Raw genomic sequence first — 24,100 nt, 5'->3', positions numbered from 1 at the left:
GGTTGTCTTAGCTTTTATTTAAGAAATAGAAATAGAAAGTACTTTTCTTTTAAGGCTTTACTGTTGACCTTTTTACTGAAAGGAGACAAAAAGCACACTTTAAAAAAATACTTCATACATAGTGCATCCAGATTAGCACAGTTTGTGTTTTATGGAGGATATTCTAGAGATGGGTCGTCTCTAATCTGATGTCTACATAGCTAAAGTTTAAAATTAGAAAGGAGTGAGACTTGTTTAGACTAATGGAAAATACAGGTAACTAAGCTAAGCAGAATACTCTCAGGCTCCCTCTAAATGAAGAAAAAAAGAAGAGTTTTCAGAGAGTGATTCATCCCATTGCTCCAATTTGGGATGAATCAGTCTGTACAGGTGCATCATTCTTTGGATGGCTAAAAGGATGAGGAGAGCTAAATTCCACCCTCAGTCATTACTTTCTTCTTCCACTACATAACCGTATTTGTTTCTAAACTGTTCAGCCAAAGCTGAATTAAAGAGTTAACAACATATCTTAAGGAAATTCAGGTATCCTTCAGTCATGCCACAAATACAAATTAGTGGTGATGGACCTTCAGCCTTTCCACAAAAGAGGTAATTTCAGAGACTGAGAAAAATAGACAATGTAACATGCTTCTAGTAAATTACCAAGTGATCGTTTACACATATAAATTACACTGCCCAAGCCAGAGGCAGTAACATTGTAAAGAGAGCAGTGAGGTGTTGGCTCAGGAAGACAGGTCAACAAAGCAGTGAGCATAGACTGCCTTAACATGTAACGATGTGGCTTAGTTTGTAGAATTTGTGGTAAAGCTGTGATGGCTTGCATTGTTGCGTATTTTGACCTGCCCTCCAGAAACAAAGAGCATGGTTGAGATACTCATTTTAACTGTTTTAATATATTGAATGTCCAGTTGTTCCTGATCAAGATGTGCTTCTAGGGATAAATTATTAATATGTATCCTTTAAGTTGCAAATTTAATTTAAAATTATCCTGTTTTCAGAAAGCATTACTGGACTTGGGATTTTTATTTTTTTTTTTTTTAATTCCTAAGGGAAACAATCAGCAAAATCTGATTTGATGTTTGGCAAAAATTTTTCAAAATTGCTTAATTTTTTTTATTTTATTTCAAGGTAACAGGTTGCATCTTACAATTTACTTTTCAGTATGCTTAATACTTCTAATTTAAGTTTTCTGTGTCATCGTTAGATCAGCAGTACTGTATTCTGAGAGAAGACTCAGTGAGAAGTACTGTTCTCATTTTATAAAAGAGACAGTGACAGATTTATGACTTCAATTTAAGAGCAAAGTTATCAGAAAAAGGCTGTGTTAGGACTGAAAATGGACCTTCTGAACTTAAATTCGTTGTTCCACTCTTTGTATCACTATGTCACTTTTCTTTTCCGTATGTCCCTTAGGCTCCTAAGGGAGTAAAGTCATGCACACAGGCATTAAACAACCATGGTCTGGTTTGCCACACAGCAGTAATAGTAATAACATATGCTGAAAGGCCCTTTGTATTTCTTCAGGTTTCTCATCAGGACTTAACAGGAGGCATTTAAACTACATAGTATGGGACTGCAGGTGTCTGGAAAGCTTACGTGTCTTTACTCCTAGGAAACTGAGAAGAGTATTACTTTACTTATCTGTGCAGTGCCAAATGCTAAATTCTCGGCATAAATATCCTGACAGAGATGGGCTGGCCTCTGCACTGTCCAGGTGCTAGTAAATACTGTGCTGATACATTTTTCTTCAAGCATCCAACTTATTTGCAGTTTGTCTTGTATAAAACCTGCTTCCAGTTCCTTCTTATATTTCAACAGATGGCACTATAACTTAATTTCCTTGTATGCTATCAATATCTGGACATTTAATTCAGTATCACTGAATATTTTTGTGTTTGTAAATTTTAAACGTCAAGAAGGCTACAGATAATAAAAATGAAATATCTAATTTATTTATATTAATTTTCAAGGCCCTCATTTATTAAAATATTTTAGTAGATATGAGTTTTGGAATTGTGTAAACATGATGTTGATTTTGACAACTATTAACTGGATGAAATGTTTCCCACAGCTTGTTTTATCTTCTCATTGTAAATCCCAAATTTAGGGCATCCAAACCCAGTTACAAGAGAGAGGCTACAAAAACATGTACTTTGCCATATTGATTTTGTTCCCTCTTCTACCTGTGTTCTCCTACGGTGTAATATTTTTGTGTCTGGGTTCTTCAGTGGGTCCCCTGAACTAGATGAGGGTTGTCTGTCTGACAGTGTCACTTTGACCGACTCTGTACTTCATGGGTATTGTAGGGTGGATTTGATAAAAATAATTCAATAACAATATTGTGCTGGGCTAGCAGGATGTGATATAAATATTAAGAAATTTCTTTTGTGAATTTAGATGGCATAACATGCAAGTGGAATGTATGCAACAAAGAAGGAGGTGGGAAAAACTGGTAATGAAATACCAGTTATGAAATACCATTACAGGATGAATTTCACATAAGATGGGCAAAATTAACTTCTCTTTCTCCCTCCCAAGGTTTTCTAGTCTGAAACTTCTTAAAATGCGTGTGGCATGAGATTTCCTTTTTAAAATTTTGCTAATGTTAGATTCTGTTCAATATAGACAGCCTATTCTTTGCTTTTATACTTTAAAATCATCCAGTATTATTCTCAAGGTAACTACAGCTATATGCTCCCCAGGGAAATTAAGATGGATTAGACCTTTTGTGCATCTATGTTCCTTTGTATTTCTCAATGTAATGATGTGTAAAAATATAAAAATATGCTGCAGTTGGAATGGACATCTTGCAACACAGTTATGATCTCTACTTCATCAGCAATTTAAGATTTATTTTCACTAGATAAGAAATGGTGTATTTTAGAAGAACAATACTGATAACAAAGCTATGGCAAAGGAGATATGGTAGGCTGTAAAATAATGAAGATGCTTCTTTAACTGTCTTATGATTTTTCATGCTATTTATATAGAAGACCAGTCTTCATCAAAATACATATTTTCTATTACTGAGTTAAATGTATCCTAAACTTGCAGTGCTCATCCTCTGTTTGAAACTCGTGAAGAGGAGACCAAAAGGAATAAGTAAATCTCAGTGTTGTTTTCTGAATTTTTCTTTTAAAACCTGTGCTCTTTTACAGTGAAAACTCATATGCAACAAGGATTAATTTCTGTTGCTGCTCGTACTGTAATAACACATCTAGTCAACCACTTAGGCCACTATCCTATGAGCGGAGGTCCTGCTATGCTAACCAGTCAAGTGTGTGAAAACAATGACAATCCATACAGTGAAAGTCCTGAGCTGTCTCCTGAACTTTTTGAGAACCCAAATCTTCAATTTTTTGTGTTAAACAATACTTCCTTGGTGTCTTGCATACAAATCCAAGCAGAAGATGACATGCCTGGGGGAGGACTGTCTGCTGGACTTGCATCTGCTAATTCAAATGTTAGAATTATAGTGCGTGATCTCTCTGGCAAATACTCGTGGGATTCAGCCATTTTGTATGGACCATCATCTTTATGTGGATCTTCACAGCAAACATCTTTTGCACTTTCATTATCTCAGCAAGATAAACCAGAAGATGCTCTTTCATCTTTTGAGCATGTGGAGGATGTATCTGCAAGGGATGGAATTACACTCCAAGTAAAAAGGAAATTTAGAGACACTGTACCGACATGGGATACAATTAGGGATGAAGAAGATGCCCTTGATGAGCTCCTGCAGTATTTAGGTGTTACAAGCCCTGAATGCTTACAGAGAACTGGTGTCTCACTCAACATCCCTGCTCCCCAACCAGTCTGCATCTCAGAGAAACAAGAGAACGATGTCATCAATGCAATTCTGAAACAGCACACAGAAGAGAGAGAGTTTGTTGAAAAGCATTTCAATGATGTAAATATGAGGGCTATGGAGCAGGATGAGCCAACCTCACAAAAGTCCCAGTCAGCATTTTACTACTGCAGATTACTTCTCAGTATACTGGGAATGAATTCATGGGATAAAAGGTAAAAAGACTCATAAATTAAGAACTTTCTTTTAAGCAATTGTGCTATTCTTGCTATTTAATAGTAGTTGATCATAGAGTTTGTTAAGCCAAAAATACTCAGGCCAGCTAACAAAAGAAGAGAAGAGATATGCTACTAAGGGCAAAATGGGAGCTTTCTTCTGCATTTCAGCCTGTCATTTAGAGAGATAGAAAGGAGGAACCTGTTGCCTTTATTGTGATTTATCTTCTTTCCTTAGAACAGTGTTTGAAGGCAAATTGAAGGAGTGATGTATTTTCTTTGCTTCCCATGCATGTTCCTACAAAAATCGTTACCTTTCTATGCCAGAATAAGACTCAGAAAGTGTCATATTCTCAGCTATTGTGTCGCTGGATAGTGTCCTGCTGCTCTGTCTGCGAAGAGCATGCTTGCATGCAGCCTCAGAGCATTGCATCTGTGTTAGCTAATGAAAAAGATGTGTTCCCTACTAAGTATTTCAACATTGGCCATGCTTGGGTATTGTTTGGGTATTGTTTAGAACAACAGGAGAGAAACCATGTTCAGTTACAAAAGTAATGTCTCTGTTTACATTATTATTTTTGGGGGGTGTGGTTAGGTGCATGTCTGCATATACATGTGGGTATGTACAAATATTAACATCCTAGAATTTATGGGTCTTTCTGAAATCTTCTTTTGCTGTTGCTGTCAAATTCCATATTAGAGTTATTGAAATATTTTCTTACTATGAAGGGAAATGGATATTCTGTAAAACAGAAATCATCTGTGTCACTGGAATATCACTGGCATCGGACAAAACGTTGGTGCTACAACCTTTCTTATTTGGATCTTCAATTCCTCAAGGCGGTCTGATTTTGAACAGTACTGCTCTTAGGCTCATTCCACGGTGTTTTGTGGGAAACATCTTAAGCCCACTTGAAAATAAATGGAAACTGCCTTTCTTGCTCTAGCATACTGCTTTGTTTTTTTCTTTTAATTGTTGCAGCTGGCTGGGTGACTACTGAGTTATGCTCTGCTCTCTTCTGCAATTCAGAATAACAAAAGCTCTGTGTTTAATGCACTAACTCCCTACAACAGTAGATTAATGGGGGTGTCTTCTGTCAGTAAGCTTATATATTATGGCCTAGTAAAGTGTGGCAGCTTATATATGCATCAAAGAGAGTTCTGTCTGTTATTCTGTAGAGAAGAGGTGGATCCCAGTTGGATCCAATAGGTTGACAGAAGAAAGTGGAAAGAAATAAAGGTTGTACTCATGGCTATAGTATAGAAGATTTATGTAGAATATAGAAGATTTCCTGGAGTAAGAAAAATTGCATGTATATTTTTTTAAAGGTATCTTAATTTTTAAATATTTAAGAAAGGACTGTTGAAAAGGCAAAAGCATTTGTTGACTATTCTTGAATGGACCTGGAAATGTTCTTGTACTGTTCTGTATCCATTAGTGAACAGGTGATAAGAGTTACAAATTTCTCTGTTTAGAAGGAGCTTTCATCTCCTGAAGAAAAATGAGAAGTTACTTCGAGAACTGAGAAATTTGGATTCAAGACAATGGTAAATTCTTTTAATGACTGCCTACTTATTTGTTTTAAATGTACCTTTTTTCAAGTGACTCTAATTGCATAGATGTGAGAGTTGAGCTGTGTTTTTTAATAATTTCTTGAATTATTAATGTATTTTGCACTGTATTGTTGTTATATTGAAGTTGCACTGGTGTTATTTGTAGAGTGAAATTCTGCAAGTAGAATACCATGAGATAAACAAATGTCAAAATTACTTATAATTATGAGCATTTGTATATACACAACATTGAATAGTTTTAAAACTTTGATAGATCAAAGTCTCCACATTTTAAGCTTTGGTTAATTGTTTAGCTATGTTCTAATGCTCCTGGTATTTGAAGACACGGAACTCTAGTTGGAATTGGAGCACAGAATTAAAAATCGAGTTATTTTTGTAGAAGTTCAAATTAAATCCAGGGGAGGTTTTAGAAGTATGAGAAACCACCTTCAGTTGCTCCAATGTCTAACAGCAAGCTGTGAACAGAAGACATTGCTATTTACTTAAAGATTCTTCACTGAGTTGCATAAGCTGCAGTTACCACAGTGTTCAGAAGGCACTTAATAATGGGCGGTGCAGCGTGGATAATGCCTGCATTACATTTGCCCACTTCAAAAGTCCAGCTATTCCATTAACAATTGGTACAGCCAGCACCATCCTGCATCTTAGAAATGATAAAAGGGGTAAATGCTGCTCAGTTACAGCAAAACTTTAATCTCTAGAGAAGATGAGACTAGAAAAGACAGAATGGGGATATGAAAATGTAGAGGGTATCCAAAAGAAACCATATAGTTGCACTTTTAGTCCACTGTGTATTTTTTAGGCTTGAAGTGCCATGCTCTGTCTGTATTGTTCGAATATTTTGGTTTCATGTTAGTAAAGGCACTGCTATGCAATGACCATCCTTCTGTTTTACAGCCGAGAGACACACAAGATTGCAGTGTTTTATGTTGCTGAGGGACAGGAAGATAAACACTCCATTCTTACGAATACTGGGGGAAGTCAAGCCTACGAGGATTTTGTAGCTGGGCTAGGCTGGGAGGTATTTATTAAAATGTTTTTATCCTAGGTTTGTTTACAGATAAAATTACAAATCCCTTTATATATTGAGTCTTTGGCTCTTCAGCATTACTCACAAGTACTGAAATACACTTGTTTGAAAATGGAATGTAGAGAAGAATTCCTGTTTTAATTTCATTAGTAATACTAGCTATTTAAAATTAAGCTCTTACAATTTAAGAAAGTTTGTGCAGGCATTCTTTAATGAGCAGTCCTGTACTTGGCTTTCAGGGAGGCATCTTGATTTCCCTGTTAGCCTGTAAAGCGTTAAGTCCATTGAAATTTGAGCTTTGCTAAATTTTGGGACTCCAAAAAAGTACAAACAAGCAGCTTTTCACATACTCTCTCCGTTGTGCATGCCTGAAGGCATGTATCAGTTCACACACTCCACCCTAATTCTCTTCCACCAGTCAGAAATAATGTGATGTATCCCATCATCTGTGTGGACTTGCAGCTCTTTAGTCACTTGTTTGATACTGTTACAAGGATTTCCTTTTTTACATCCTTTCTTTTAGGCCATACAGGTTTAATTACAACTGTAAAGTACTATTTGGCACTGTTGCACAGAATACAGTAATGGCTTTTGCTCCTGGCTGGCTGCATAAGAAGCTGCAGGTTTTTTGTTCCTCTTGTAACTTGTGCTCATCAGGAGTGTCCACATGAGTGTCTGTCTTGTTTGTTCTTTGCTCTTTAGGCATATAGGAGTATATGTTCCTTAGGTATATAAGAGCACTACCAGATTAACTGTGTGGATAATAACTCTGACTTTTACACAGGAACAGAGGAAAACTGGTAGAAATCTGCTGACTGTCATGAACATAGATGTTTATTTCCCACATTCGGGAGAAAACAAAAACACATTTGTACCTTCAAATATCCTTCTTAGGTGGTTTAATTCTCTTAGGCATTATTAGATAGTTTAAAGAGTTGGTAATTTGGATTAATATTCCATAATGAGACAGCTAATATTTTAATATCTTAGCATTAAATTCTAGATCCTTTAGTATCACAAAAACAAATATATCCCATATGGGCAAAGATTAAATGTATTCACATTTATATATGTATATCATATATATATATCTATATATATTATATATTATATATATATATATATATATATATATATATATATATATATATATATATTATATATAAAATATATATATATTTATATATAAATAAATATTATATATATTACAAGTATATATCCGAGATATAACTTTCTGTAGTCACTGTTTTAAAAGTGAAACAGCACATTAAGCATGCTCATTTATTTCAGTGCCAGACTATTCCCCATAGAACTAAAACTTACAAACTTATTTACAAATTATCAGTTACTTTCCTGAGATTTTTTTTTTCGTATTCACCGAGTGAAAATTTCTCAAAAAAATATATGAAAGGTAACAAGACAATGTAAAAATGCCTGGCTCTCATACAGAGTTTCTTCAGAGCTCAGGTCAAAGTTGATGTGGTATCACAGAATTTAAAAAAGTTCAAAAAACACACATAAGTGACTACGCTCAAGTGATCAGGGAATAATGCAGTAAATCTTTTCACAACCTTTCCTTTTCTCTAACCTCATCTTCACAGCAGCTTCTGTGGTGACCATGGAATATAGAATGCTACTGCACAGCAGTTGATTTCCAGTCTAGTCAGTGAGTCTGCATTCTTTCAGAAAAAAGCACAACGACTCCTGTGAAAAGAATCTTCACTTTAAAAGTTCAGTTGAAAGTGCATTTTAAAGCATAAAGAGTGTATTTATCACCTGATAATTTTTTTTTTGGTAAAGTTTCTTGGACTTTATTTCTAGGTTAATCTCACAAGTCATTGTGGCTTTATGGGAGGACTGCAAAAAAACAAAAGCACTGGATTGACCACTCCATATTTTGCTACCTCAACAGTAGAAGTAATGTTCCATGTGTCAACAAGAATGCCTTCTGATTCAGATGACTCTTTAACAAAAAAGGTGGGTGTCTCTAAATAAGTTTCCCTTGGTAATAAACCCAGAGTAATTAGAGTCAAAGAAAATCCAGTAACTTAAAAAAACCCCAAAACATAAAATATCATAACATCTTTACCTACTAATAATTGGTATTTTACTGAAGTAGCTCAAGATGTATAGATTATTCTCTACCAATTCTAATTTTACCATACTGGTGATTTTTGCTGTCATTGCAACTGTTGTCAGGAACATATGTAAAGTGAGGAAAAGTGCAGAGAGGTAATGGTTGGTGCAGAAGAAAAAGCATTACATCTGAATGATGTCTTAGTACTTTGAGACCTTAAATGCCAGTTAATAAATATGTGGTGAGTACTTTTGAAGATGATTTTTATTTCACTTAAGGGTCATCTTTTGGCTATTAAAATAATTTTCCCTTTAAAAAATAATTAAAAATATTAAGACAATATTTATTTCATATAAGGTGTTTTGTCTTGGAGCAGACACAGATGCTAAACAGTGGTATGATCTCGTATAGCTGCATTAAGAAAAAAATGGTTTTCTGTATTGGTATTTTTTTCTTTAGAATTTAATAAATTCCACATTAGTGATAATAACTTACAGTCTCGAACATGTGTCCTATTATAAATGAACAATTAGGTATCATTAGGCTGTCCCCCCGACCTGAATACATACATCTTCAGATGTGCTAATCCATTCAGTAGACACGTTAATGAGCACTGGTTGAAGTGTAATATTGAAGGAAGTGAAGCTGGTTGACCTCAGCATGGAGTTTAATACTTGTAATTAAATTAGACAGTAGACAGTTAGTAAAGAGAGAAATAGCCATGCCTCTGGCAAGCTTCAATTATTAATGACTTTTTTGTTCTTTGTGTTCCATTTGAAGAAAAAAATATTATTGTTCTTATTATAGACTGAGTTCTAAATCCTCCCTGTTGCATCTTAGGTTGGTTTGGTTGGTGTGGGGTGTTTTTTAATTAAAAATGTTTTTGCTTGTACGCCTAAGATGCTGCATCCTTTCTGTTCTTTATTTCCTGAAGTAGAGCCAGGGCAGTACTTAGGTTGTTAAATGATTTATAAAAATAGTTTAATAGCAAAAAATAACTAATTTTAAAATAAGATTGTTGCTACTGTTTCAGTATAGAACAATGTGTATTTTTGTTTCTAGGTGACTGGCTTCTTTATTTTCTTAAACAGAAAGTGGGTTTTATAAAACACGGCTTGTAATTATCCTTACAATGTTTGTTTATAATCTGTTTCAATTAGAGCATTACAAAGCATTGACAAGGGGAAGGATGGGTCACAGTGAAAAATAATAATGATTAATTTGAAAATGCTGTGGACTTCAGCAAGATCTCATGTCTGTTTCCAGGAGCATGTCAGGAATGAGTGTTGTAGGTTGCTCAAAGGATCACCAGCAAAGGCATTGGCAAAAGCAGGGTTAATATTAACATGAAAGTGCGACAAAGTTCATTGGCAAGGTTCAGTCTGCTACTTACTAGTGATGGTTAAAGCACACAGAGAAAAGTCAGACTGAAATATAAAATTAATCAATCTAAAACTAAAATCAACCAAATATGATCTACATGGAGGCTGGGGATGAAAAAAGGGTAAGGATAAAAAGCAATGAGGAAGATCCTCCCATTGAGTCACAGAGTGGAACCTCTTCCCGAAGTTAGCCGCAGAGTTGAACAGTGTTTTAGGCCTAAAGGTTTTAACAGCACTTAAACTTAACAGCACTTAAGCAACAGCCTAATTTAAATTAATTTAACAAAAGATTCCATAGAATTTACTATAAGCACAACAGTAATTCACTTATAGGCCTAACTTACTTATGAATCTAAAGTACTTACGAATTTAAGAGAGCGGCATTCATAGCACATTTGCTACAGCATATTCACAGTCACACACACACAGACCTAAAGCAGTATGTACAAGGTATATACCTGTGAAAAATTCTCCTCGAGTTCGGTGCAGTACTCACATCAGATGCCTTTGCATTTTCTCAACAAGTGAAGGGTTGATCCTTGGGGAGTGGGATATCAGCCCAGGCTCTATTGATGGCCGTTACCCGAGTGTAGCAAACTTGAGAGTTCACTGGCTCTGAGAGGTGTCCCGCTCAGAGGGAGATTGCTGGCTGCAGCCCACTGATGGTCTAGGAGAGCTCAAAGGGTCTCTCTTAGGACCGCTGTTTATGGGGTCACAAGTGAGTTGACTTCAGTCATTGTAATTTTCCATCTTGTCCACAATTCGATTCAGTAACTGTCTTTGAAAGTTCAATTACAAAAATGTTGTTCCACCTGAGTTGTTATTCAGGCAAGAAAAATAAGTTTCCAAGACTGTCTTAAAAAACAGGAGCTCGTTAGACAGCGTAAGTTCCTGGTACCAAACAGTGTTTCTTATAAGCTCAAGAGGAGCTTAGCCTAGGGTACTGTTAGACCTAATGAGCACTTCTAAGATGATAGTGCAGCCCAAGGACAGGGGAGGGAGGGATACACCACCACAGAACACCCTGAATCTACATATAGCTGTTCCTACCAGGCAAGGTTCAGTGCTAATCCAGACCTCCTGTGACTCAACTTGTGAAAATATTGTCAGCTGGACTTTTTAACAACTCCAGCTTGCCCCAGGCCTATTTCTCTCCTCCCTTACCCACAGTCTCACTCATCAGTAATTTGGAATATTTGAGCTCTGTATGAATATGTAGAGAGTATCAAAAGATTGGAATTATATTTGTGGCTCAACTACTGATCAACTGTTTATTTAAGATATTTTATTTCTCTGTGACTTTCTTTCCTGTTTTTCCTCAGTGTTTTGGTTTTGTTCTTTTTAAGCATATTTTCCCAAGAACGGAGGCCTGTGAGCCTCTATTTCTCTCCTTCCTTCCCTAACACCTTTTGGCCCATTCCAATGGAATTTAATAGAGACATGTTTCAAAGCTGTTCATTTCATGTTTAATGATGATAGGCTAAGTAAAGGAGATAGAGGGAGCGAGACTTTTAGTGCTCCTACTCAGCAAGTAAAGTCTGCATGGGAGGAAGCAGTAGATGTCAAGGAACCAGCACCAGAGAGAGATGTTATGAAATTCATCCCAAACTTGAGAAAAGCATCAACTGAAGTTTACATCTTGCAAGAAACCAGCAAGTGGTATCAGGAGACATGAGTAGGAAAACAGTCTTAATTCATATACTAGTTCTGCAGCTACTCGTGATGCTTGGACTGAACACATCAGCAAAAGGAATGTGTTTTATGAAATCCTGGTTAGCTCACACACACTGTCAAAATTATTTGAGAGCCATGTGAGTTCTAAGAGTTGTAGTTATTATGAGTGCATGTACTGTTCATGACCTCCAGAGAAACTTGAGATTTAAGCTTCTCTGCGGGTCTTTCATGTGATTTTTTTGTCTGTTTTATTCAATGGGAGAAAAACAAGCAAACTTACAGTAGCTGGCTTTGAACTGCTGCTGGTTTTTATTTTGTAAATGTGCCTAGAGGTACATGATAGGTTCATCTTATAAATGGAAAATAAATTAAATTAAAGCAAAACTTCTTCCTGCCAGTTGAGCCACTACAAAATCAAGATTCTGCTGTTTCAGGGGCTAAGCCATTTTTAAACTTATTTTCCATCAGTCTTACAGAGTAGTAAAAAAAAAAATACCTCTGAAGTATTTGTTTCTGAAGATGTGAACAAGAGCAAGAAAAGACATGAATTCAAGAACTGATGAAAATCTTCTGAATGTGTAAAGGAACTTAACATTGAAATGCATATATAAAATAGGTATTTAATTTGCAAATAGTAAATTAAAGGTTTAATGCTGATAATGCAACCCATTCTGGTTTTTTTATAATTAAAGTTTAGAGTAAAAAGGATTTACACTACCCTTACAAGAACAAACTTGCAAAGAGTTTCAGGACTAAGTAATGTGAGACTCAGTTCACAGAATGAGGAAACTCGTTTATGTACCTCTACAGCCTATCACCTCCTAAGGAAGGAGGAAGGAGGAAGGAGGAACTTCCTAGAGGAGTGAAGGCATTGTGAGATATTATTCACCTACTATGTAAATAAAAAGTAGTAATGTTGCTAATGATTGGAGTACTAATTCATCCTGAGCTTTTGGTGTATTATGCTGTTCTAAGTTGTGCGTGACATCATCCTAACCACATAAAAGGTTTATGGTTCCCAGCATTTATAGCGGGGGGGTTGTGTTTGTTGTGTTATTAACATGTAATGGGAACTTGAGGGTTTATAGTTGGAAATTATTAGTAGATTATTTTTTGGAGTTACAATTGGATACACATGTTGCTTAAAAAAAAAAAGTGAAACAAACAAAAACCCAAACACACCATAGTTGTTGAGACAAAGTTTTGTGAAAAATTCATCTAGAGGGGACATACACTGTGGACAGCATGCTGCTTACATTTAATGGACAAAAGTAGCTGCATTAAGCCATTACTTCAGATATCTCTGCTCGTTCTGTTCTTCTTATAATAAACACTTTCATTTTTGAAGAAAAAAGTTGAGGCTAGCTGTTGTATCATAAGAAAATATAATAGCCTTTTTTCTCCCTCCTTTAGGTAAGTGGGTATTAGAAATTACAGTAATTTTGGCAAGAGTTCAAGGGTTAATGCAACAGATAAATAAAAGGAATTTTCTGTAAATTGAGCCCTGCATTATTTCACTTGTCTTGCCTTTCGAAACCTAACTCATTTAATTTTAAAAAGTAAATACTTAAATTCTTCCTGACAGTGTGCTTTGCTTTTACTATCGTTTATTACTTCAATTATACTTGGTATCACTTAGAACAATCTGCCATTTGGAAATTTCAGTATAGCCTGCAGCTTCGTATTAAGTCTGGCTGCTATTGTAACATGTACAGCATATGACACTAATGTATCAAAATTAGATTTGATCATCCCTCCTGGTTGTATTTATTTCACATTTCTTTTGTATTCAGTTAACATAAATGTATTAGGAGAGCTGACACATGATGATGGCTATAGAGTAAGAATATTTTAAAGTATTTTGAGTTAAATTTGAAATTTCAGGTAACCTAACAGTTGGTCATTTTTATATATTTGCTCTAATGGAGTAGAGTTTCAAAGTTAGCCTAAAAAAATCTGTTTGTCTCTGGTATCTCCTCAGGGCTGTCTTCCCGACAACACAGGTTTAAAATGTCTAAAACAGAGCTCTTAATCTCTTTCTCATTGCCACCTTTCCAGATCACCACAGATAACATGACCATTGTGCCTGTCACTTGTGCCCATAGCCTGAAATCATCTTTAATTTGGTCTACTTTCTGGATCCTTACATTCAGTCTGTGCTTAAGACTCTTCTTTTTCCTGCCTACCATTTCTTGCAACATAGCCTTTTCGTACACACAGTTAAAATTTATCCACTGTATCATAAACTGTTGTTTTGATCCCTGAACCTTCCTTTCTCTGACCTTGACACTTGCATTCTTGAATAATGCTGAAGACCTTTTTCTTGTCTTTAACACCTTTTTATAGCTTCTTTGCATTTGTTCAGCTCTGTTTCGTGTCTTGCCTTATGCTTAGATAATAAAGTCTCCGGGGCAGTTTGATCTGTGTTTAGAGTGTTAGAATACTGGTGTGTAACCCATAGTTCCAGCTTTTCAGCCATAATGTATTACTAGTTACTTGAAATATAACACTATTTTAGGGCTTTTTATTATTTATATTATTGCTGCGCCTTATGTCTCTGGTACTGATTTGCACTTTGATATGCTTACTGTGAGGTATGCACATGTGAAGCTGTAAATTCGGGAACATGAAGTCAGGAAATGAATGTGAAGATGTAGTGGCTTACACAACTGGTAGTAAGCTTTGAGTAAGCATTAACACAGAATACAGTCTTGACATCTGTCCATTCCGTGTGCACCAAATCCCATTCTTTTAGATAACACCGGGACCACACCTTGGGAAACCATGTTTCTGTCTGTCTTCAGGGTTTCAATGAGAAGAGGTGGTTACAGTTTGGTATCTTTGTCCTACTTTGTCCACAACACTGAATTCTGGAATGTTTCCAATTCAATACAAAGATATAAAGAATCCAAATTAAAGTTGAAAGAAGTCAGGTTCTGGCTCTCCTGTGGTTTAATGATCACAGTGAATGATGGATTCTGCAAATGTTTGTTGTGCTTGCAGGAGAGCTTGGTTGTGGAACACTACTGAATTACAAGATCCTTCAATAGGGAACTGAATAATTGAGAAGAAAATCTGAAATTCTTCTTTCTAAAAAGTTTATGCAAAACCTAGCAGACCTTGGAAAGCTTTTCAAGTTAATTTCATGTATTGGATCTCTTCCATGAATCAAGTGTTGTTGAGGAGTCAAGTTACCCCCATTCAAGTTTTCTCATAACCTTTGCTTGCTGACCAAGGTGAAGACATCTGACAGAAGCAACAAGGAGCACTGTGTTAGTGTCAGAGCTTCTTAAGATCAAATCTTGAAGAAGGAAACAGAATGACTTATCCAAAACTTAGTTATTCTTCAGATATAAAATCAGCAACACCCAGCGTTGTTTACTTCTCTATTATTTTTTACAGTCATCTGACTATCCGTAAGGGAAACAAGGTTTTGATCTTTGTTTTGATCCTGAGTACTTTTCATTTTGTTATAAACCGCCATTCATAGTTTATACCATCATCCACCTACTTGCACCATCTGATTTTGACTCTCAATCCATTACATGTCACAGAGATGCCATTCTACATTTTAGTCAAACTGGATCATTGCCAGATCATTCTCAGTAGTAATCATGAGGTGAAATACATCTGATAGGACTTGGAACTCTTTGAAATAATGTTTCATTTTCCTTTTTCTCTGAAGTAGTATTTTCTTTTAGCTTGGAATGTATTCTCATAAATCTATGAGGGTATAAAGCAAACTTTGAAATTGGAGAGAAAAGTCACTAATGGCTTTAGTACCAAATATCCAAAAATATGTGTCCCTTGTCAGTAATCCTTCTGAAATAACCACACAGTACACTTCTATCACACCAAAATCTATATTAGTCTAATGTGAAAGCGTGCATCAGTAGCAATGCGCTGTCTGGATAGCTTTCACGGAAGTGCAAGAACTGGTGTCCTGTCTGATTAGTTGCAGATGTCAGTAACAGGTACATGGGGGTAACATTTGAGAAATTAAATTCAAAGGCAGTGATGCTCTCAAGAAGCTACACTATCTAAACTCTGTATGGTTTTGATTATTTCTTTGGCATATACACTGTCACCATCACTTGTTTCTAATAATTCAATGAGTTTTTTGTCTCCAAAGATGTTAAGTAAAGGAGAAAATAATTCTTTTAGCGAATAGTTCAATGTTGCTGAATTAGGAATGGTGCAGTGCAGTGATGGATGTATTGCTTTTTGGCAGTCAGTTCAGTGAGTTCAGTCAGTGCTTCAAATGACCATCCCTCAACCTAGGATCATGTAGTTTTTTTACATTCCACATTTCATGTCGCAGCTGATTTGCCTCATGCTTTCTCTTTGGCTAGGCAGTGTCATCCTCCCTGAGCTTTTCACTGGCTTCTAAGTGTGAGCCCATCAGTCCCTGATAGCCTATCATTGTCATATTTCAACAGCTAGTTTGACTGTCACTTCACTGAGGAAGCAAAATGAGAATTTTTAGTTTGTTTTTTTTTTAAATCTGAGGTGCAATTTCTCATTGACTTCTCTGGTGATAAAGCCATTTAAGAAGGTGACAACCCTGCTTTCTGCTCCTGCACCTTCAAAAAAAGGTGCCAACAAGTTGTTTTCTTGGGCTGTGTTTGAGACCAGTACAGTTACATGAGCTGAGTTTAAAACAAAAACTTGGGGATTAGTTTTCCCCACTTGGATCATGTCTTTGATCCATTTTGAAAATGGTCTCATGTATGTCTGGAGGAGATGACTAACTGTGGCAAAGAGAGGAGGCCAAGGATAACAGTTTATTAGACAGTGATGCTAGAGAAGAATGAAGTGAAGCCAAACCTTGTGTAAACTGAAAAAATAGAATTCTGCCATGATGAAAATCAATGGAAAAGTCTGTTCTGGTGCCAAAATGCAAAGTTTCTTTAATTAACTTTTTGCTACAAAACAAAAGGGTTAGAAGGAGAAGTTGCTTTTCGGATAATTTTGGGAGCTGGGGGGGGGGTTTTTTGGTAGTGTATTTTGAAGTTTATCTTAGCAAGTATGGAAGTGCTCCAAGCTATCACCAGGAAAAAAAAACAGCTAAGTGTGCTTCATATTGCTCTCTTATCACTCTTATTGACTTTATTGCTCTCCACAAGTAACCAAAAGGAGGTTGTGGGATGTTGGGGTAAGTCTCTTTTCCCAAGGAACAAGAGTCAGAACTAAAGGAAATGGCTTCAAGTTATGCTAGAGGAGGTTTAGATTGGATTTTAGGAAAAATTTCTTCACAGAGAAGATTGTCAAGCATTGGAACAGGCTGCCCGGGGAAGTGGTGAAGTCACCATTCCTGTAGGTATTTAAAAGATGTTGTAGATGCAGTGTTTAGAGACATGGTTTGGTGGTGGACATGGCAATGTTAGGTTAACAGTGGGACTTGATGATCTTGGAGATCTTTTCCAAGCTAAATGGTTCTGTGATTCTTAAGATAGGAGAGGTTCAGGCTCTCAGAGCAATTCTGCAATTAGTTGTCTTTTATGATGTTCATCATGGTTACATGTTATCCAAGGTTTCTGCATCTGCTGTTTGTGTGTTGCACATAGGTCATTCAGGTTGCTGCCTGGTTTTATTTTAATCTAGTAAAATAAAGCTCAGTGTAGTGAATATTGTTATAACCAATTCTTCTGTTGGGTTGGTTTTGCTGTTGGCACAAGAGCACCCCTAACTAAGTGTTATTCAAAATAATTCAGCCATCTACACAAGAGGAAAGAACAACTCACTTCAAAGGCACTGCAGCCATTGTATATTAGACATATGAACGATCTGGTCTAGGCAAAACAAATGACTTGTTGAGCATCAAAGAAGGAGGGTATTGATACCATCTGTCCTTTACCCAGTTCAACACTGAAGAAAATCCTTTTTTCATAGAAATACAACCCTTTTTCAGTCTGATACAATTTAAAGCTAGAAGAGATGAGTAGAGACAGCTTCTTTTTTCTTTTTTTTTTTTTTAAGTCTGCTACTGACAACTGGTAAAGCCTTTAGATAAGATGAAGGTAGCATTCCAGGAGGTTTTGTAAAATAAACAAGTGAATACTTGCAGTGAAATTTCTCTGAAGACTGTGTATATGTTTTGCTTTTATTTAAAGTTCAGTTGTGTTCTGAAAATGAGTATGGCAAATTGTTGCCTTTTTATTTACAATAGCTTTTTGTATGTGCCCAAAATGGTATCTGTATGTTACCTGTTAACAGCAGTTCACAGTGCAGTCCTTTGAATAACATCAAGGTGATTGACAAACTCCTCCTACCTAAAGCTGTGGAAACAAATTGAAAACTGGGGGTGAAGACAATTGTCAGCTGTAACCGGTGATGCACTAGGAGATAAAAAAGAGATTCCAGATTGAATTTTCAGAAATAATGCTTACTGGAAAGAATCTGATGTTTAATAGTGTGAATATATTTGATCAGTATACATAAAGCCTCTCTGCATAATGTGAACATTTGTTGTCAGATGGTTATGTTTAGCAGAAGGAACGTTTTGGAGCTTCAGTGCAGATAATTCCAGAATGTTGAAGAAATTCCTTAATCTGGTTATATGATTACACCATGGATTTTGAGGAACCCATTTGGCCATTCTGAGCCAGATCAAAGCCATTTTGAAGGGGTTTTTGGGGGGTGGGGTGCTGTTTTTACAAAGTTATACTGGTTTCATGGGGAATGACCATTTAGTTTAGTTAATTTGGGGGCTATGGAAAATGCAGTAGCTATTCTCCTTTAAACAATTTGTGTTTGTGGCAGGCAGTTTGGAATTTGTCTGGAATTATAGGGTTAAGTGCTCAGATACCCAGCTTTTAAAAAGATGTTCATTCATATACTTAAAACATTCATATAGAATTTAGTAATTTGCTGCCTATCTGTGATGACAGTCTGGAACAAATTTTAGTAAATCAAGTTGAACCACTTTACATCCTTGGGATAACATCAACAAAATTTTAGCTTTCAGTAGAAAACATTCACATATCTGTTAATTTAAATAGAAATTGACACCAGTATATAAAAATCTATAGCACAAACCAATACTGTCAACTAATATTCACACTGAAATTGTAAAAGAACTATACTGTAATTTGGGTTTTTTTACTCATTTTTCTTCATTTGTTTTTAGTGGGTTTGTCCTTTTGAAATATGTGCATTTTATATAGCTGTATGGCTATAGAATATTAATTAAGGATATTTAAACTGATAGGTTTTTATCCCTGATTTTCTAGCTAAGACATTTAGGAAACGATGAAGTACACATTGTCTGGTCAGAGCACACTCGAGATTATAGAAGAGGAATAATTCCAACAGAATTTGGTGATGTTCTTATAGTTATCTATCCCATGAAAAACCATATGTTCAGTATCCAGATCATGAAAAAGCCTGAGGTAAGGGTTTGTTTTCTTTTGTGTTTTCTTCATATGTTTAACATGACGTGAGTTTTGTTTACATTCTGAGGTCTTGGTATAATAGACTGGTCCAACAAAGTGATGTCTTGAGCACTGACAGTTGCAGTGGTGGCAGGAGGAAAAGGGAGAGCTCAGTGAGTACAATGCATAGTTAAATCAGTAACTTGAAATTGCAAAGGCCTGATCCTGTAAAGCATATCTGCTAACAACATAATCTAGGAAAAAGCTAGAATATTCTGCATAATAATTTAAATATTAAAATAAACTTGCCAAACCTTTTTGTCAAATTTGATACATAACTGAGGTAGTTGAATAATGGTCTGCTCCAACTTCCTCCATCCGTGTCATACTCCTTTCTTTCTCTCAAAGCTAGTTATCACTTTCTTCTTGACTCCGCACAAGAATTTGGAGATTATTCAGTAAAACAAGACCATTCAACCCTGAGGCATATGAACACACATTCTTTATAATGACTGTTCCTCTAATGTCAGTGCTGGCCTTGTTCTTAGAACAGTGGTTTAGGGTAGTGAACGCTGACTGAGTAAAAGTAGTCATGAGTTCTTGTACTACCTAACTTCTGTGTGTGATGTGACTGGCCATGAATTTCTATACTTTAAATATTACTAGAAGCACTAATATTAATAAATGAGGTATATGAGAGAAACACTCCTTTATGATGGGTGTTGATATGCATGAAATGATATTCAGTTTTGTTATTACTGACTTACATTTTTAATTAATAAGTTTATTCTTTCTTTTGCTACTTTAAATACAAATAGATGGCTTATTGGGAGCATGCAGGTTAAGAAGGAAAATGAGAACTGTTGAAAACAGCGATTGTTGTTAGTCCAAAAAGAGGTTCTTGTATGTGAAGAAAGAAGTAACTTCCATCAGATTTCAGTATTCTCAGAACTACATTAAATGATGGCAAAAAAAATATAGAATCTAAAATTCTTTTGCAGCTCTGCTCCCTTTACTGAGCTGATGCACAAATTTTGCTGCTCTTGACCTGCTTTATGTCATCAGCTTCAGAACTTTATTCAAATGTACAGGAAATGCAGATAGTTAATACTGAGTGTTTATTTTGTTGGGTTTTTTTTTAATTGCACAATGATGATTGGAGAAATCATGCCAAGTAGAGAATTTTGCCAAAACATAAGATCTATCTGTTCTGTATACCTCTTGGGTGCTACCTGTACTAAATATTGAGGTTTTCTACTGATCTCACAAATAAGGCTTTACACTTAGGGTCCGAAGAGGCCAAACTTTGACTTTCTCCTGTAAAGGGCTTACAGTCCATTTGTATAGATAATGTAGAAGGGCAGAACAGATAGAATAAAAGAAAATAGAAGGGAAGGGTCAATGCACCGGTAATTGTATGACAGTTGCACAGTGAGTTGGTCCTTATGAACATGTTAATATCTAAAGCCATGATACATGCTATTTTAAAATTTGAGTAATTATTGCTTTTGCTTACTACCACCTACAGTATTGTCAGCTAGCCTTTCAACCTCATAAACATCATAGGCATGACTCTTACTAGGATTTTGGCAGCAAATATTGAAAAAAATCTTTGATGAGACATAGTATTCAAATAGTTGCTTAATTTTCTTCAAATACTGTGTTATCTGTTGCCAAGGATATCAAGCTGTATATTTCCACAAGAGAAAAGGTCTGACATGTAGCATAATGACCGCTTTGATAATCTAGCAATGAGGAGGGAAAAAGAGATATATTTGAGTGCTCTATTGTTAATGTTGATTGCTAATTGTTACAGCTAAGATCTTGCTTTATGTTGAACTTCTAAATTTTTTATTCAGGTTCCATTTTTTGGTCCACTCTTTGATGGTGCTATTGTGAATGGAAAAATTCTACCTATTATGGTTCGTGCAACAGCTATAAATGCAAGCCGTGCATTGAAATCATTAATCCCATTATACCAAAACTTGTATCCTTTCACTCAAGTGGTTTCCAAGGCATATGCATTCCCTTGCAGTTCTACAGATATGACCTTCATGTTTTCTGTCATTTTATTTTTTTTGTTGGATTAATATAGGGAAAATATTTTTTTTAATGGTGACAGTGCCTGCCTTTAGGGAACTTAAACCCATAGAAGAGTATTCAGATGAAGACCATCTTTTTTTTAATTAAAATAATAGATTCAGTGCTGAAAATTTGCTTGTTTCTGTTTTATTACATGTATTTATCACTTTTTTGTTAAGAAAATTATTTTAATGACCATTTTGTGAGTAGTCTTTCTAAAATAGCAATGTTGTGATGTTAATGATCTTTTCTTCCTTAAATAGATCAAGCATTTATCCCATATTAGAGAGACTTAAGTTTTATTTTCTAATTCCGAGGATGCTGCTTTCTTTCAAGATGAATTTGTTAAATTTTTGTCATACAGATTTTGTTATTCAGCTCAGAATACCAACTTGTTGTCAAAATGATGTTGGTGTCCTAGTAAATGTGTCAGAAAAGGCTGTCTCATTCTTTTAGTTTTTGGAAGGGCTGCTCTTGGAAGAAAAGATTTATCAACAGAAATTAAAAAATATAAGGTAAGTCAATCACTTATACTTCCCATCTTAAGATTGAGTTCTGTTATATACATGTTAATTAAATCAGCAAGAATATACTGGTTTTGAATTTCATAAATTGAAAGATAAGTTTAAATTTTAATCCAAAAGAAATTCTGGGCTTAATTTCCAACCAAGCTGTAAATACTAGTATTTGTCATGTGACAGATTGTTGCTAAAATACTGGTTTTTTCTGTGACTGACTGTTAATACTTGCAGAGTTTTGGATTAGATATGATGAAATGGATTTACAGATGAATGATGGATGTGTTTTAAGTGATCACATCAGATGAATGATGGATGTGTTTTAAGTGATCACATTAAGTGATGTTTATGCCATTTCTGTAGATGACAGATGTTGATTCATCATATTTTTATGTTTGGAAAGGTCTGATCTTTTTGTCATTATTCAAGTGGCTTAGTCAAAGAATTTAAAATGTATTATCATCATCATTATACCATGAAAAATGATGGTTTATAGCATTATATTGATGTATAGTGATGAGCAATTGGAGAACAATTTACTTTGAAATAACAAACTTTCAGTACAACACCCCCCCCAAACCTATGTATTTAAACTTCTTTACAGAATATGAAAGTTGTAATAAATTCTTTGAACACAGCTTGGCAGCTCGATGTCTAGGAATTGGCCAGTTCCACAGAACCGTGCATTGCGTTTTTAATTCAGTTCTCAAAATTGTACTTTTTGATATGCATCAAAGCACAGCATGTCATTTATGACATAATGTGGCCTCCACTAAAATGTTGGTGTGTCTCCTAATATGGTTAACAAGGTAATGGGAAAGCATTATGTGTATTTGATATTAGATGCATTGGTTGGTGGGTTTCACATCATCATTTGGTTATGAAGCTTCTGAAGTACCACTTGATTGGGCACTGATGTTAAAGGGTGGCTTTGTTAAGTAGTTGGTGGAATTCTTTTTCCATCTGGCTTGGATGGAATATCAATTCGGTGTTTAGTATGATAATGTAAAAATAAAAATGAGTCGTGAGAAGTTCTTTAAAAGCTGTTTGCTTGATGTGAGATTAGAAGAAACTCTACAAACTCCCTTGACTTGAATTAGGCTATGGTGGAATCAGTTGTGTCAGTGGAGAACAGCAAAAACTGTTACAATTCGACGTCTGGCCTAGCTCTTAGGGGTTTAAAATCCTCTTGGTTAAAAATGTCACGGACATGCTCATGCTCTTGGTGTTCAAGCCATGGCAAGACTTGAGGTCAAGAGGGAATTTTCCCTCATACAAGAATGGCAAAGACTGGATGTTTCCTGTAACATGGACAAGGTCTGTTATCTAGGAACATTTGAAAGTTGAATCTAATTATGTTCCTGCAATAGCAGGGAATTGAAGATGTCAAGGACTGTCTTTATTGTCTCCCGCTTTTTTCCTCTGGGATATTTTAGCTATGGCTGCAGGAGTTCACTACTGGCTTTTAAGTTTGCAATGGACTGAAGGGTGTAGGGAGCAGACGTATTTTATGGTCTGTGGTTAAATAGCCTTTCTGGAAACCCTGCCAGACTTAGTGTCTCTTGCAGAAAACAGACAGGATTCGTTGATCAAGGTAGTCTTTCCTTGTGTTGGAGTGTTGCTGGAGCAAAGAAGAGGGCTAGAGTGATGAAAACAATACATTCAAAGAGGGAGGAAAAAGGGAACAAAATTTATTTTTCAGAAGGTACACCAAAAGCAGAGTCCAAGCTGGAGAATTGAAGCTGATAATCAAGGATTTCCACAAATTCAGAAGCATAATGGTTTCAGTGAAAGAGAATTCTGAAGTGATCTGCTTGAAATTAATCTTTGTTTACTTACTTATGAGTATCTAATATACTGGGGCAATGCTAGTTTATTAGGAACATTGATGGTGCTTAGTGGAAATCCAGTTAAATTTGGATCTCAAGTGCACAAGAGTACTTGAGACTTGTAGTACTTGAAATGTGTTTTGTGTGACATTCCTGTATTAGCTCTTCTTTTTACAGTAGTAGACCAGCAGAAATCGTTAATTTCCAAGCCAGTGTATGGATGTCTCCCTACCTGCAGGGGTGTGGTTGGTTTCATGGTGCTGTGTAATACTTGGTGGGCACCTTTTGACTGAGTAGGGAGTTAAAAACATATATGTATGTCTTTGCTTATCTGGTTTTGAAGAATGTTTATAATATCACATTGTAGATCCTTGCGGTGATGGATCACGGTAAACTCTTAATGAAACTAGGACTGTGTTGATCTGCTTGCATATGGGATGGGAAGAAATTGGCACTGAGTTTGGCCTTCCTACTTCCAAGGAGAGCTTATCCATCCTCTGAGACAGTGCATTTTCTAAGTGCAGACCTGACTGAAAA

At 35.8% G+C, this 24,100-nt stretch overlaps 1 protein-coding gene across 20 annotated transcripts in view; it reads left to right on the top strand.

Moving 5' to 3' along the window:
- RALGAPA1 (Ral GTPase activating protein catalytic alpha subunit 1) overlaps window positions 1–24,100 on the top strand; it is a 142,416-nt gene that overhangs the window by 83,455 nt on the left and 34,861 nt on the right. For 19 of the 20 annotated variants that reach the window (XM_029964221.1, XM_029964218.1, XM_029964207.1 and 16 more), the window contains 6 exons: window positions 3,159–4,023; window positions 5,500–5,571; window positions 6,496–6,619; window positions 8,450–8,605; window positions 18,994–19,152; window positions 20,994–21,121. In XM_029964221.1, coding sequence (XP_029820081.1) covers window positions 3,159–4,023; window positions 5,500–5,571; window positions 6,496–6,619; window positions 8,450–8,605; window positions 18,994–19,152; window positions 20,994–21,121 — 1,504 coding nt within the window. Of the gene's footprint in view, window positions 1–3,158; window positions 4,024–5,499; window positions 5,572–6,495; window positions 6,620–8,229; window positions 8,325–8,449; window positions 8,606–18,993; window positions 19,153–20,993; window positions 21,122–24,100 lie in introns of those variants that run through there. The other variant, XM_029964213.1, reaches the window with a different exon arrangement.

Source organism: Manacus vitellinus, unplaced genomic scaffold (genome assembly GCF_001715985.3).
Source record: "Manacus vitellinus isolate BGI_N305 unplaced genomic scaffold, ASM171598v3 scaffold_6_pilon, whole genome shotgun sequence".
Classification (NCBI taxonomy): Eukaryota; Metazoa; Chordata; class Aves; order Passeriformes; family Pipridae; genus Manacus; species Manacus vitellinus.
This window is presented reverse-complemented; position numbering and strand designations above follow the sequence as displayed.